General features: G+C 43.4%; 1 protein-coding gene across 8 annotated transcripts in view; it reads left to right on the plus strand.

Moving 5' to 3' along the window:
* The window catches only part of LOC126340356 (serine/arginine repetitive matrix protein 1-like), a 535,554-nt gene that overhangs the window by 512,756 nt on the left and 5,988 nt on the right, over positions 1-16,810 (plus strand). For all 8 annotated transcript variants that reach the window (XM_050001684.1, XM_050001686.1, XM_050001689.1 and 5 more), the window contains one exon: positions 4,958-5,140. In XM_050001684.1, coding sequence (XP_049857641.1) covers positions 4,958-5,140 — 183 coding nt within the window. The remainder of the gene's footprint in view (positions 1-4,957; positions 5,141-16,810) is intronic.

Genomic DNA, 16,810 nt, shown 5'->3' on the forward strand with positions numbered 1-16,810 from the left:
CTGCTCTGGGAGCCCCATATTGAGGACAATGTCCACGAACTCGACATGGCAGCCAAAAGAATCTCTCTGCCTACACCCGTGTAAACACCGATAAAATCCGGGTGGCAGTATAAAATCTCGTTACATTTAATTTTAAAAGAAATGACCTTAGGTGCAATTCTTCCAGTAAGCAGTCAGTTCGAATAGTAACCTGGGACTCTTTGTTAGACAAGATGATCCCCTACTTCATCCCTGGTTTCGGACCTTAACGTCCCGAGTCAACTCAAGGCTCTCCTTCGCATGGCCTCCAAAGGGCTTCGTTCCTTGTGAATGGTGTTGGAACAATCTTTCCATGCGCCGCAGAAGGATTCTATCGAGTTTGGGGCATATTATCACTAGGAAAACACGGCAAATAGACAGCAGAGGGTCACTACAGGCTAGCAGCTGGTATCATGCGATAAGCCTCTCGGGGTGTACCGGTCTAACATTTTAGTGGTATCCGTATTCAATATGAGACTGCACAAAGGCTTTATAAAGTTGGAGATGACTTGCCGTATCGGCTCCCCAAGACCTATGACTGACGGATTTTAGGATCTTTAAAGCACTGTGACACCTCGGTTTCAGTTCTTTAAGATGTGGCAGCCACTTAAGTTCCTAAAAAAAAAAAGTGAGAACAGTAGCTCCCAGTTTTAAAACTCCAAAGATAATTTAAAACTTTGTTGTTACACCATCCCTCCAACTCCGTGCTCGTCAAATGCAATTGCCGATCAGTCGTTGTAAGGTAGTAAGAGGTTCAGAAAACTGAGAAGTCTTCCACAAACAAGGAACACAGTAGAGGACGCCGTACTGAGGTTGTAATACTGTTGACCAGTGACGAATTCCATGAGACTTGGAACACTCCCACGAGGGACACCTTACCTTCACTTAAAACGGCCAGGCAGGGCATTCCCAATCTTGTATCGAAATACTTGTCGGCGGGAAAGGACTCTACTAAAGTTGGTAGACGTCCACGAAACCCCAACATATTTTTTTTCCTTTTTTTCTCATATTCTTCTCTAATAGAGTAGCAAATATTGTAAGCCTTTTTCTAAATCGATGGAGACACTGATAAAGTGTTGGTTACAAAGTAAAACTTGTTGAACTGCTGCTTCGAGCACATTCAGGTTATCGAGTGTTGAGAGACATCTTCTGAACCTGCTTTGAGAGTGACTGAGTAGGAACCTGGTTTCGAGGGCCACACTAGATTCTGGTTGACAATATGCTCTAGTAACTTTCCTATGCAACTGGTCTCACTAATGCTATGATAATTACTGCGCTTAGCCGATCCTTCCCTAGTATTAAAATTAAGATTAGAATAGACTTTTTCATGAATTGGGAAAGTCTCCTGTTATCTAAATTTCATTAAGAGCTGTAGAAGGAAATTCTTGACCACGCGTCCAGTTGTTTCAGCATGCTGTACGTTACCGGGTAATGACTAGTCGTGGTATCATGAACCACTGACAAAACAGAGTCCAACTCCTACAGACACATAGGCTGGTTGTGTTCCTCAATGTTGGTGGAAAACACGCCTCTCGCGAGTCTCCCGACAAAGACTGAATGCTAGACCCTGTTTAGAATCGAGCGTAATGGTCTCATACGACTGAGCCATTGCCTGAGACGTCTCTCAGCGATGTTATGAGACACTCCTGCTCTCGTACAGCTGCTATTGGCAGTTGTGAGTTCCGCCCTAAGATTCTTCTAACAGTTTCCCATTCTTTATTTGCGGGAGTGGACCTACTGATGGAATCAGGAGGTCTTGCCAGTACCTCTTTTTACGCTCCCAAATTATTCTCCTCGTCTTTTCCCACGCCATTCCAAAGGTTAGAAGATTCACATCCGTAGGGCGGCCCTGAATATTCGAATAGTCGCCATTCTATCTCTAAATGCACAACGACACACATCATTCCACCAAGGTCCAGGCTGAGTCCAACTGGTTCCCACTAACTTTGGCATAGATACGTCGGTAGTGTGGTGGATCACAGTTGTAATGTGATCCACTCAGTCCTGGACTCCGTCCCACTACTGAACGGAAACAACTAACGGCTTGCAAAGCATCCATTTGCCCTTCTGAACACACATTTTGGTGGCTTAATTTTGAGATCTGCTCCATCGGACAGATGGATCCAGATGCTTTATTGGTCACTGCCCCGAAAGTCCTCATCCTCTTGAGGATTGTTTGTAAGAACAGGCGAGCACGAGTTGCGGCCTGTGGTTCTAAGCGAACCAGTAGCAGTGCTAGAATGTGTAGTGTGAGCAATGTTCATCAATATGAGGTCCATAGTTCCTGTAAGATCGTCAAGAATGAATGCTCTGAGACAAGCAGTGTTATAACCTAACAGCGCATTGCATGCATTAAAGTCTCCTAAAAACAAAAAGGAATGGGATAGTTCATGAAGAAGAGGACCTCAGAGTCAACAGGCTCGTGACAGAGCACACTGCGACAGAACAGCGACCAATTGTAGCGTAGTGTTCAGGGGGGAAAATGTGCCCTTGACGAATGGTTTTATACAACGTTTCGCCCTGTCACCAATAAGGTCGTCTTTTCCGTACAGGTGATAACCTCCTAGTACAGGCGCATCACTCTGTTTAAAACGAGTATTTTGGAAACAGGGACAAAAATGCCTGTTCTGTATTAGGAGTCTCAATTGCTCCACATGAGTCCTGTATCCATTCACATTAGACTGGAGTATGGGAGCCATTTCTGCTGTGTGGTTTTGATTTACCTCTACCCTTGTGTTGGGTGGTAAGGCACATATAAAGTGAGGCGGAGTGAAGGGGCTGCTGGGATCCGCTGACAAGGTATTGAAATCTAAGACATTTCCCACATGAATCATATGTGGTAGAATGACGCTTATTGACACCTGGGTCAGCTTTTAACCTGAACGTTGTGAGCGTTCCCCTTTGAGAATGATGGGGAAAGAGGGCATTGAGGGGCATTCTAGTTTTGAGGTGCCTTCGAGATGCTCACTGCGAAAATGTTGCTCATCTCTTTTGTCGTAGTTGCCTGGATCGCTGCGTCTTTATTCACCTTACTTTGGCACGTACGGATGCAAATACTGGTACAAGCGGTGGGTAATGGTACGTTGAATGCCGTCTGCGACGAAGCGTTCACTTTGGGTACACATTCCTGCACCATGAAAGCATACTAATTAGCGAAGGCCAAGGGTTTTGTCACTTTTATTTTTGGCTTCTGTGCAGGAGATCCGTTTGGGCACATTTAATTTCTGAATTGATCATTTCTTAGTAAAAATAAGCCAGTCTCGGCTCCAGACTGAGTGATTTCCAGAGCCAAGACGGTGCCATATGGCCAGATCCCTTGCTCTTGTAACATCGCGTAAGTTTAAGTGTCTAAGGCCTAACCTTTACTTCGAGAAAACCTGCTGTAATGTGTTCAGGCTGAATAGAAGAATTGAATGTGACAATAAAAGATGAGCTCATCTCAATTCCTTCAATACTCCTTCGTATCTTTTGCTCCACATCCACTATGCGCTGTGATGTCCATTCTTGTTTGAGTTCCGAAACGTCTATGTCCATAATGTCATGGCATGTGACCACGCACTTTCTTGAGGTGACTGAGTTATGCAACTCAAAAATTAAGACACAGTCACTAAATTTTTCTGACTTCCTGCGAAGTTCCACCTGCTTTTCTCTGTTACTCCCGATCAATAAGGAACCATTTCATAACCGCTTAATAGACTAAGGTACCAGTAAGTCATTCTAAACGTTTATGAATATAAAAATTGGACACTTTTTCAAATGTCTCTGCTTCCTTTTGATCACTACAAACAGTTTCCGATTTACGACTCATTGATTATTGGAAGCCTTCATCATTCATTTGAATGATGGTGGTGGTGGTTAGTGTTTAACGTCCCGTCGACAACGAGTTCATTAGAGACGGAGCGCAAGCTCGGGTTAGGGAAGGATTAGGAAGGAAATCGACCGTGCCCTTGCAAAGGAAGCATCCCGACATTTGCCTGAAACGATTTAGGAAAATCACGGAAAACCTAAATCAGGATGGCTGGAGACGGGTTTGAACCGTCGTCCTCCCAAATGCGAGTCCAGTGCGCTAACCACTGCGCCACCTCGCTCGGTCGTTTGAATGAGTGGGTGTGAATGTTCCATGACGGTACACAAGAAACGCTGGTAACTGAAGAATTAAATTTCGGAAGTTCCATCTCACTGTCACGAGGGAAATCGTCCACTCACACAGAACACTGGGTGCCTGAGTAAGCCTTATACAACCGAGGGGCGGCAGGTGCCCACCAGTCGCCTTCCACTTCAACAGCTCTGCATCTCATCCGCGCACAGCACCCCTTCAGACAAATGGTTCTTGAAGACAACTTTTTAAGGTCTTCATGACCAGGCGTTTAAGCAGGTATCACAGTTCGCTGTGACGCATATCGTTCCACCTCAGAGCCGCACAGCGCTCGCTGAAGCATGCTCAAACATTAAATGGTGCCGTTAACCATTCCACGTCTAACGAAACCCATAGTTACCAAGCCCTATCCGAACAAACGAATGCTGACCACCTGAGGTCCCAGAATGCGAGTTCACCGTGCTCATCACTGTACCACCTTTCTTGCTGCAAGTAAATAGTAATTACTCGTAAATTCCTCTCGCTCTCTGACCAAATTCTTAAACTATATAAAATTACTTGGTCAAATACGTAAAACGATTTTATTAAACTTATGTGTTAGTTTTTCTTTTTTTCTTATTTTTTAGAGCATTTCCACCAACGGCGTAACATTACATTTTGACTGTGGCCCATTACGGAGAAAAAATTACTAGTTGCGTGTCAGTCGCTGTCACTAATCTGAGAAGCAGCACAACGTTAAATAGTTATCCACCTAGACATTGAAGTGGAGCGATAGATGTTGTAATTAGTTAGATGACACTTTTACATGTAAAATACAGTGCGATGGTGTCTATGTATTTGCAGAACTTGAGCACGAGAACTTCGAGATGGGAGACGCCAGACACGACCACGGCCGCCTCGTTCTTCCCTGTAGCGGTTAAGGACAGCGATATCGGCCTGAGTAGCGACTACTGGGACAGCGGTGGCGCGGAAGAGCTGCCCACGTGGTTCCGTCTCAGACATCGTGGCAGGAACCACTTCCGAAAGGTGCGTAATGTCACACCTCTGTGTCTGTTACCATTTGCCTTGAAAGTGTGTTGTGAATAAGGTATTTCACGGCATGCTTGATTTCCCCATTCACCCAGAAATATGTGCCAGTGTAAGTTATGCGCGCCAGTCGTATCAGATGGAGGGTGCGTCCTACATTAGCGACATAGGCGACTGGCAGTATGCGACAACTTCAGGCCACTAAACAGTACTACAGCTATAGCTACGGAAGTTTCCGAGTCCTGCGACACCCGTACCACTGCTTGTTGCACTGTAGAACTGGTCATGAGTGAATTTTGTCACTGCAGAGCGCATGACAGCGACAGCAACAGCTGTGATTCTTCTCGGTGAAGCGCTGGACTAGTTGCTACTATGAAATACTTATCATCTGATTATAAGAAAATTATTAGGTTAAAACATTTGATTCTTTCGTATCTTACAGCATGATATCTTCCTCGGTAAAGTCGTAGTAGCTGTGCTGCACGAAGCAAAGTAAATGACTCCATGAAATCTTTAAATACGTAGAGGTAAAAACACATTATGTACACTTTGTATTCATGTCATTTTAGGCCATACATTTCTGCATACGAAATGTAGCCAAAATATCGAAATTGCATTTTTGTTTCAGATCAGAATTATATCTCTCTTCGTTCTCGAGTCTTTGAATTTTCTGACTAGCGAACGGATTGCGCGCGGTGTGCTTGACTCAGTTCCTGTACACCGGGAATCAGGGTTGTAAAAATTTTCGTATGTCGTAAACAGTCCAAGATCTCGAAACGAGAACGCAAAGCTAGTGTATTTTGTCGTATCATTGATATTCGAAACGTTTTTTGCGAGGAGCGAAAACTAGACTCAGTACAAATTATATGATACCTGACAACTAGGGGTGGGATAGCTTTAAGGAAAATACACGGAAGGTGGACCCACGTATTTCGTCATTTATAGTTTTAGGTAATACATTTATGACTTAACAACGATATTGTCATTACAATTTTAATAAAGCCATGTTAAAGAAATAACAATTCTCAGAATTGAAACTTGAATAGGCTCAATCCATAAAAAAACTAATTTTAACAATTCTACCATCAAGAGCATGATGTGCACAATTACCAAAACCAAGAAAAGGTCACACCAACTGGGCGTGGTTGCAAGCAGGTTCCACAAACAATTTTATTGACAAATCAATTACAATGACAGCCATTAAGTGTACTAACAATTTCCAATCTTAAACAACCGTTACACAATTGGATAACATCCATCCAATTACATAAAGGATCACAAGCTACGTCATTGATTGTAGCTGTTGGAACACCGCTTAGCAATGTATAAGCCTTCATAAAAAGTCCCTTGAGCAATAAAATTACACTATCCCTCAAAACAAGCGAACTGGCGAGGTATAAAAATTAAATATAAATCCTAGGCTGTGCACTCCAACCAAGCATTGAAAGTGACGCTTAAATAAAAATGCAATTGCCCAAAATACGGGTCAGTTGAGATACATTCAATTTAAATACAACTCCAAACTGGTACAGATAAGCAGGAACATTGGCAATCAGCTTTAATAAATATACAATTGGCTAAAATTCAACGTCAACTGGGAGCTACAGCACATGGTTATTATAGCCAACAAAGAACGAGCAGCCAAGTTTCACGAAGAGCGAAGTTAGCTAATGACCGTGGATCAAGGTAGGGTTCGACAGTTTATATTGATAAGTAACAGGCCTTAATGCGCTGAAAAGCAGTGATAAGAGTACAAGGTTTAAACTAGTAACTAACGAGGTGAAGTGAGAAGGAACCTCGGGCTTGCCGAATACTCCTTAAACCTCTAAATTCACCAAATAGAGAAGACTACTGGTTCCCGCTTGACCGGCGACACTCTGTCGTGGGACGCATCAGTCCACTTGAGACACCACGACGTGCCTGGTAGGGCGTGCGACTACGGAAGTTCCGCCAGGGTCAAAAGCAAACACGCCTCTGTTCCGGGCGCAGGGAAAAGGAACGCGTCGTCTGGCGCCAAATGTTCCCAGCCAACAGACATCAAAAGAGAACAGTAATCTGCCCAAATAAAGCTACATACAAGTATACCCGGGGAGTAGAAAGTCTCGTCCGATAGCACGAGCAACAACCGACACAAGTTACAAGTTTTGCACTGCTTATTATTCAGAAGCGAAAATACGAGTTCCTGCTGATGCAGTAACTCAAGCATACACATCTACAGAGGTTGCTTTGCCTCCCATACAGATAATGTTACAATTTAATTCCCTTCAAGGAACTTATAACAGGGAATACCCGTAAACTTGTACGACGTATGGCCTGGAACCAAAATTGCGATTATTTACACTTACTAATGATCGTGCACTCCATCACTCGTATGCCTGTTAATATAAATGTTCCAATTTTACATAACACATACATGGCCTTACAATATCAAGTAATCAAAGATAAGAAAACAACACTTAAGGTGTGACGGAGCCGTGACTTGCGTATTGCAGCCGGAGTGTCATAGCCTCGAATCCGTACAGGCGGACGTCGAGGTGCCGTCAATTTTAAGCTTGCAGAGAAGGGGACGAAGATGTCAGCCAGGTAGCACGTGACATCAGTAGGTCTTCAAATGGTTCAAATGGCTCTGAGCACTATGGGACTTAACATCTGTGGTCATCAGTCCCCTAGAACTTCGAACTACTTAAACCTAACTAACCTAAGGACATCACACACATCCATGCCCGAGGCAGGATTCGAACCTGCGACCGTAGCAGTCGCACGGTTCCGGACTGAGCGCCTGAACCGCTAGATCACCGCGGCCGGCAGTAGGTCTTCCTGCAGCTCGCCCTGCTACTAATCCTTAAGCGAGCCGGAAAAGCTTGCCCTCGACTGATTTAATCATTCGCACCTTATCGAGACGTGCACCGGACAACCAGAGTCCTCCAAAAGCAACAACTTGCCAGCAATATGTCCTCCCGCCAATTCCCTCTCCAGGCCCCGCCAAACCAATAACACACAAACCTAGACCAAAGACACTACCCTGCGACGTACGATCAAATCGATACCGGCAAGTCAAGTAGTTAGTGGCGCCAGTGGAATTCCATGCTGGTAAGATTGAAGGCGCCATGGCTCATTATGCAATGGGTTTTTGTCCGAATTTTCGTAGCTAAAAGAAGAAATGGACAAATGCGGAGTCATTTTGATAACAAATTTGTTAACAAATTTTAATTACTTGAAAGTATTTAGGGTAATTAAGAAAATCGTATTGTGGGGAAATTGAAATATTTCACGAACAGCTGCTGTAAACGAATTGTACAAAATTTTACCTCTTCAAGGTCTAGCTATATTATGTATAAAAAGTCTCAATGGTTTGTTATTTAACTGTCGAAAAGGCTTTCTTGGAATTAGGGGTTCAATTTAGCACATTTCGAAGAATTAAGAACCAAAGAATAAACCACAGAAATAAATACAGAGGTAAAAAGAAATCAGTCCTGTATTTTGTGACATGGTTTTTCTAAAGGAAATAAAACAGTTTACAGGAACATTTGACGTGCTTTTGAATGATGCTCGAAATCATTATATGGCAAATGAGGTGCACCGGATGTATATCTAATCTCTTGTATTTGTTACCTTTAGTCAAATCATTTCACAAAACATTTGACGTTGTTTCAAAAACTTCTGGACGCTTTAATTATACATTAACTGAAATACTTAGCATTTACATTGATTGCCGATGAATTACAATCCAAACAATTGAATATCGATAGGCTTTCTTTGTTGATCAGTGAGCCTCATTTCGAGTTGGATGTGTAAGTTGTATTGGGACAGGAGTGTGTGCACTTAAAGTATTTTGGCAGTACCTTAAAAATAAGATGCAGTTTAATGAGTATAAATAAAGCATAGTACACAAATCTGGGATACCATGTAACTGAGTTAGTTAAAATGTAAAAATTTCCTAGATACGAACCAAGAATTCGCGAAAATGTTTTTTTAACCTTCCTGGCTCTCAAATGAAGGGGTAGGAGCAGTTGGGGCAGGGGTCGCAACCTGAGACGTGACCCCAGTGTCCCGTTCTCTGCCCCAGGTACCAAGGAAAGCATAGGGATCAAAGCACGTCATTTACAACGATTATTTATTTACTTATTTATATTTTTTCTTTTATCTTTTTTCTTTTATTTTAATTTATTACCATGGAGTATAGCAGGAAACCGACGTCGTGAGTAGGACATTCCAATAAACAGAGAATAACTAGTACCAAGAGTGGAAAACGTGTGGATCAACTCATCATTGCAGGAACAGCTCAACTATGGGATGGGCTATGGAACACACTACAAAGAAAATTAGAGAAAAATTGTTTTTATTTTAGATCGCGGGTAACTGTATAACGCCCTCCAATAAGGAAGTGCCAGAAATGAAGGACATTTCTCTCACGCCAGCAAACAAGTAGTGAACTCTGTTGCCACTTACGGAGTTCGTATTCGTTTGTGGGAAATATCCTGAGTCCAGAAAGAGGAGCAGGTGAGAAGATATCAGATGGGGAGTCGTACCGATAATTAAGGCACCAAGAAACATAGAACTATCGCCGATCTGCTCACCAGGAAATGCTCGTCTGCGTTCAGAATATCACAAGTGACATCAGTGGGGTGCCTTCGGGAAGAGCACGTAGCCGTCAGCGGCAAACTTGCTTCCAACCTGAGTTTGTTGAGAGCTTCGGAGGGAACATCTGGCAACGGTTGAATAGAACAGGAAAAGGGAATACAGTAGAAGACTAACGAGTAGTATTAAGAGATTAAATAGAGAAGGCAACTGAGAATCAAAGGAGTAAAAAGAAAGGCATAGTAGGAATACTTGGATTACACAAGAGTAAGTGGATTTAACTGATGAAAGGAGCACATTTAAAAATGCAGGAAATGAAGCCTCCGAAAAGGACTACAAATGTCTAAAAAATAACAATAACAGGAAGTGCAAAACTGGCGAACAAGAATGCCTACAGGAAAAAGCTACGGATTTAGAAGCATATTTCACTAAGGGAAAGATAGACACCGCCTACAGGAAAATGAAGGAGGCATTCGGGAAAAATAGAAGCAGCTGTATTGTAATCATATTAGGAGCTCAGTTGGTAAACCAGTCTACATCTACATCTACATTCATACTCCGCAAGCCACCCAACGGTGTGTGGCGGAGGGCACTTTACGTGCCACTGTCATTACCTCCCTTTTCTGTTCCAGCCCCGTATGGTTCGCGGGAAGAACGACTGTCTGAAAACCTCCGTGCGCGCTCGAATCTCTCTAATTTTACATTTTTGATCTCCACCGGAGGTATAAGTAGGGGGAAGCAGTATATTCGATACCTCATCCAGAAACGCACCCTCTCGAAACCTGGCGAGCAAGCTACACAGCGATGCAGAGCGCCTCTCTTGCAGAGTCTGCCACTTGAGTTTGCTACACATCTTCGTAACGCTATCACGGTTACCAAATAACCCTGTGACGAAACGCGCCGCTCTTCTTTGGATATTCTCTATCTCCTCCGTCAACCCGATCTTGTACGGATCCCACACTGATGAGCAATACTCAAGTACAGGTCGAACGAGTGTTTTATAAGCCACCTCCTTTGTTGATGGACTACATTTTCTAAGGACTCTCCCAATGAATCTCAACCTGGTACCCGCCTTACCAACAATTAATTTTATATGATCATTCCATTTCAAATCGTTCCGCACGCATACTCCCAGATATTTAACAGAAGTAACTGCTACCAGTGTTTGTTCCGCTGTCATATAGTCATACAATAAAGGATCCTTCTTTCTATGTATTCGCAATACATTACATTTGTCTATGTTAAGGGTCAGTTGCCACTCCCTTCACCAAGTGCCTATCCGCTGCAGATCTTCCTGCATTTCGCTACAATTTTCTAATGCTGCAACTTCTCTGTATACTACAGCATCATCCGCGAAAAGCCGCATGGAAATTCCGACACTATCTACTAGGTCATTTATATATATTGTGAAAAGCAATGGTCCCATAACACTCCCCTGTGGCACGCCACAGGTTACTTTAACGTCTGTAGACGTCTCTCCATTGATAACAACATGCTGTGTTCTGTTTGCTAAAAACTCTTCAATCAAGCCACACAGCTGGTCTGATATTCCGTAGGCTCTTACTTTGTTTATCAGGCGACAGTGTGGAACTGTATCGAACGCCTTCCGGAAGTCTAGGAAAATAGCATCTACCTGGGAGCCTGAATCTAATAATTTCTGGATCTCATCAACAAATAAAGCGAGTTGGGTCTCACACGATCGCTGTTTCCGGAATCCATGTTGATTCCTACAGAGTAGATTCTGGGTTTCCAAAAAGGACATGATACTCGAGCAAAAAACATGTTCTAAAATTCTACAACAGATCGACGTCAGAGATATAGGTCTATAGTTTTGCGCATCTGCTCGACGACCCTTTTTGAAGACTGGGAATACCTGTGCTCTTTTCCAATCATTTGGATCCTTCCGTTCCTCTAGGGACTTGCGGTACACGGCTGTTAGAAGGGGGGGGGCAAGTTCTTTCGCGTACTCTGTGTAGAATCGAATTGGTATTCCGTCAGGTCCAGTGGACTTTTCTCTGTTGAGTGATTTCAGTTGCTTTTCTATTCCTTGGACACTTATTTCGATGTCAGCCATTTTTTCATTGGTGCGAGGATTTAGAGAAGGAACTGCAGTGCGGTCATTCTCTGTGAAACAGCTTTGGAAAAAGGTGTTTAGTATTTCAACTTTACGCGTGTCATCCTCTGTTTCAAAGCCATCATCATCCCGGAGTGTCTGGATATGCTGTTTCGAGCCACTTACTGATTTAACGTTAGGCCAGAACTTCCTAAGATTTTCTGTCAAGTCGGTACATAGAATTTTACTTTCGAAATCACTGAACGCTTCACGCATTGCCCCCTTACGCTAACTTTGACATCGTTTAGGTTCTGTTTGTCTGAGAGGTTTTGGCTGCGTTTAAACTTGAAGTGAAGCTCTCTTTGCTTCCGCAGTAGTTTCCTAACTTTATTGTTAAACCACGGTGGGTTTTTCCCGTCCCTCACAGTTTTACTCGGCACGTACCTGTCTAAAACGCATTTTACAATTGCCTTAACCTTTTTCCATAAACACTAATCATTGTCAGTGTCGGAGCAGAAATTTTCGTTTTGAACTGTTAGGTAGTCTGAAATCTGCCTTCTATTACTCATGCTAAACAGATAAACCTTCCTCCCTTTTTTGATATTGCTATTAACTTCCATATTCAGGGATGCTGCAACGGCCTTATGATCACTGACTCCCTGTTCTGCACTTACAGAGTCAAAAAGTTCGGGTCCGTTTGTTATGAGTAGGTCCCAGATGTTATCTCCACGAGTCGGTTCTCTGTTTAATTGCTCGAGGTAATTTTCTGATAGTACACTCAGTATAATGTCACTCGATGCTCTGTCCCTACCACCCGTCCTAAACATCGGAGTATCCCAGTCTATATCTGGTAAATTGAAATCTCCACGTAAGACTATAATATGCTGAGAAAATTTATGTGAAATGCATTCCAAATTTTCTCGCAGCTGTTCTGCCACAAATGCTGCTGAGTCGGTTGGTCGGTAAAAGGAGCCAATCATTAACCTAGCTCGGTTGTTGAGTGTAACCTCCACCCATAATATTTCGCAGGGACTATCCACTTCTACTTCACTACAGGATAAGCTACTACTAACAGCGACAAACACGCCACCACCGGTTGCATGCAATCTATTATTTCCAAACACCGTCTGTGCCTTTGTAAAAATTTCGGCTGAATTTATCTCTGGCTTCAGCTAGCTTTCTGTACCTATAACGATTTCAGTTTCGGTGCTTTCTATCAGCGCTTGAAGTTCCGGTACTTTACCAATGCTTCGACAGTTTACAATTACAATACCGATTGCTGCTTGGTCCCCGCATGTCCTGACTTTGCCCCGCACCCTTTAAAGCTGTTGCCCTTTCTGTACTTGCCCGAGGCCATCTAACCTAAAAACAAAACAAAAAAACACCCAGTCCACGCCACACAGCCCCTGCTACCCGTGTAGCCGCTTGCTGCGTGTAGTGGACTCCTGACCAATCCAGCGGGTCACGAAACCCCACCACCCTATGGCGCAAGTCGAGGAATCTGCAGCCCACACGGTCGCAGAACCGTCTCAGCCTCTGATTCAGACCATCCACTCGGCTCTGTACCAAAGGTCCGCAGTCAGACCTGTCGACGATGCTGCAGATGGTGAGCTCTGCTTTCATCCCGCTAGCGTGACTGGCAGTCTTCACCAAATCAGATAGCCGCCGGAAGCCAGAGAGGATTTCCTCCGACCCATAGCGACACACATCATTGGTGCCGACATGAGCGAGCACCTGCAGATGGGTGCACCCTGTACCCTTCATGGCAACCGGAAGGACCCTTTCCACATCTGGAATGACTCCCTCCGGTATGCACACGAAGTGCACATTGGTTTTCTTCCCCTCTATTGCTGCCATATCCCTAAGGGGCCCATTACGAGCCTGACGTTGGGGCTCCCAACTACCAGTAAGCCCACCCTCTGCGACTGCCCGGATCTTGCAGACTGAGGGGCAACCTCTGGAACAGGACAAGCAGACATCTCCAGCCGAACATCAGTATCAGCCGGAGACAGAGCCTGAAACCGGTTCGTCAAACAAACTGGAGAGGCCTTCCGTTCAGCCCTCCGGAATGTCTTTCGCCCCTTGCCACACCTCGAAACGACCTCCCACTCTACCACAGGTGAGGGATCAGCCTCAATGTGGGCAGTATCCCGGGTAGCCACAGTCGAAGTCCGATCGGGGGATGCGTGGGACGAGCTGGCCTTCCCCGACAAACCCCCATCCGGACCCCCACAGTGATGCCCACTGGCAACAGCCTCAAGCTGTGTGACCGAAGCCAACACTGCCTGAAGCTGGGAACGAAGGGATGCCAACTCAGACTGCATCCGAACACAGCAGTTGCAGTCCCTATCCATGCTAAAAGCTGTTGTGCAAAGAACGTCTGAATTAATCTACAGAGAGCACAAACAATTCGACACAAAATTTAAACGATTATTAAAATGCAATAGTGCCTAGTAAATGCTGTAATGCTGCTTCTTGCGCACTGCTGACACACTGCTTGGCGGCGGAAGGAGACTACGCGATTTTACACTATTCAGGTACTAAATACGCGATGCTACAACTCTCAAGTACTATAATACGCCCGAAATTTATGAATTAAACAATGCAAGTACCAAAAACACACAAAGAAATTAAGAATTAAAGTATGTAACAAATGAGTGAGCTAGGAGTATACGACTAGCTGCTGGCAGCAGCTTATTCAACGGCGGCAGGGAGCAAAGAAGAGAAAAAGGTGGAAGGAGTATGTAGAGGGTATATACAAGGAAGACGAACATGAAATCAATATTGTACAAAGGGAATGAACGTAGATGAATATGAGCTGGTAGATGCGAAACAGCGGGGAAAGCTTCGAAAGGTCTAAGTCGAAACAAAACTCCAGGACTTGATGACATTACGTCAGAACTTCTGATAGCCTTGCGAGAGCCAGCAATGACAAAACTCTTCCATCTGTTGTGCGCAGACGTCTAGAAGAAGTTGATAATTTCAATTACAATTGATAGGATAGAAAATTACCAAACTCTCAATTTAACAAATCATGCTGCAAGATACTAACACCAGTTCTTTACATAAATATGAGGAAACAGGTAGAAGCAGATCGTGGGAAAGATCAGTTTGGATGCCAGAGAAATGTAGAAACACGAGAGGCAATACTCATCATACGGCTTATCTTAGAAGATAGATTACGGAAAGGCAAACCTACATTTACAGGATTTGTAATCTCAGAGACAGCTTTTGACAATGTTGACCGGAATACTCTCTTTGAAATTCTGAAGGTAGCTAGGGTAAAATTAAAGGAGAAACCAGACGGTGAAAATAAAAGTCGAGGGACATCAAACTGAAGCAGTGGTTGAGAAAGATGTGAGATAGCGTTGTAGCCTGTCCCCGATGTTATCCGGTCTGTACACTGAACAAAGACTAAAGGGAAGCAAAGAAAAATTTGGAGTAGGAATTAAAGTTCACAGAGAATAAATAAAAACTTTGAAGTTTGCCGATGACACTGTAATTTTGTCAGAGACAAAAAGGACTTGAACGGAATGGATTGTTTTATAAAGGAGGATATAAGATGAACATCAACAAAAGGAAAATAAGGATAATGGAATGTAATCGAATTAAATCAGGTGATGCTAAGGGAATCAGATTAGGAAACGAGACACATAAGGCAGCAGATGAGTTTTTCTATTGGGCCACCAAAGTAAGTGATGATGTAAGAGAGAGGATGTAAAATCTGGACTAACAAGGGCGAGAAAAGCATTTTTGAAGAAGAGATATGTGTTAACACTGAATATAGGTTTGAATGTTAGGAAGCCTTTTCTGCATATATATGTGTGGAGTGTAGCCTTGTATGCATGGGAAAAATGGACGGTAAACAATTTAGATAAAATTTGAGTAGAAAATTTAGAAATATGATGCCACAGAAGAACGTTGAAGATTAGATGTTTCGATCACGTAACTAAAGGGGAAGTACTGAATTGAATTTGGGAGACAAGAGAGTTGTGGCCTAATTGGCCGGTTAATAGGACACATTCTGAGACATATAAGGACCACCAGTTTAGTATTTGAGGGAAGTCTGAGTGGTAAAACTGGTAGACGGAGAGCAAGAGATTAATACAGTAAGCACATTCAGAAGGATGTATGTTGCAGTAGTTACTCGCAGCTGAAGAGGCTTGCACAGGATAGAGTGGCGTGGAGAGCAGATTCACGTCAGTCTTCAGACAGAAAACAACAACAAATTAAGTAAAACTTCCGTTTACTCGAGTAGAAGCTCGAGTGCTGCAGGACTGCTAGCATGGCTGCCTGAAATTGTGTGGCTTCATCTTCCACAAACAGACCGGCGGTTTCTCGATATTTAAATAAATAGAAACGGATACGGTATAAATTCCGTGCTCTGTAATCTGTAGTGTTTGCCTTTTCCCTTTTGCTGTAAACACAGCTCATTAGCAAGGAAAACGTACGGCCAAGGCTTGGGCGCTAGCGTTTAATTACCACCGGAAAGACAGGTTCGGCTCATTTGCGTTGGTCGAGAGGTATATAGCCAACTTCTTTTTGTAAACAGCGATGGTAAACTTCTGACGATGCTCTCATCTAGAACGAACTCTTCTGGTTGTCTCAAAGTAACATCTTCCGCGTCGGCGTATTTTCCTTTATTTTCTCACTGCTACGTTCAAAAAATTAAACACAACTTTATATAAGATTATAGTCAATTGCAAAAGCAGTAACGTCTCGCACGATGAATATTTCTATAAGATCCGTACTGAAGAGAATAGAAAATTGGCTCTCCATATGGTTTTTTCCCTCTATTCAAATGCAATGCGTGTCCTTCGTTTTTTAATATATCTAGCTCGTAATATATTGAATGTTGATAGCTTGCAGGATATAAAAAAATTTTCATTTGTGTAAAAGGACCACAAACGTCCTGAAATGTTGTAACGTCGTCGATGCAGATGTAACCGTTTCGATTACTGATGGACCTGCTTACGTCGCCAGTCATCGAGGAATGCGAGAAAATAAGAGGCGTCGATAAACGTGGCGTAGACTGAATG

Source organism: Schistocerca gregaria, chromosome 1, assembly GCF_023897955.1.
Source record: "Schistocerca gregaria isolate iqSchGreg1 chromosome 1, iqSchGreg1.2, whole genome shotgun sequence".
In the NCBI taxonomy this organism is placed as follows: domain Eukaryota; kingdom Metazoa; phylum Arthropoda; class Insecta; order Orthoptera; family Acrididae; genus Schistocerca; species Schistocerca gregaria.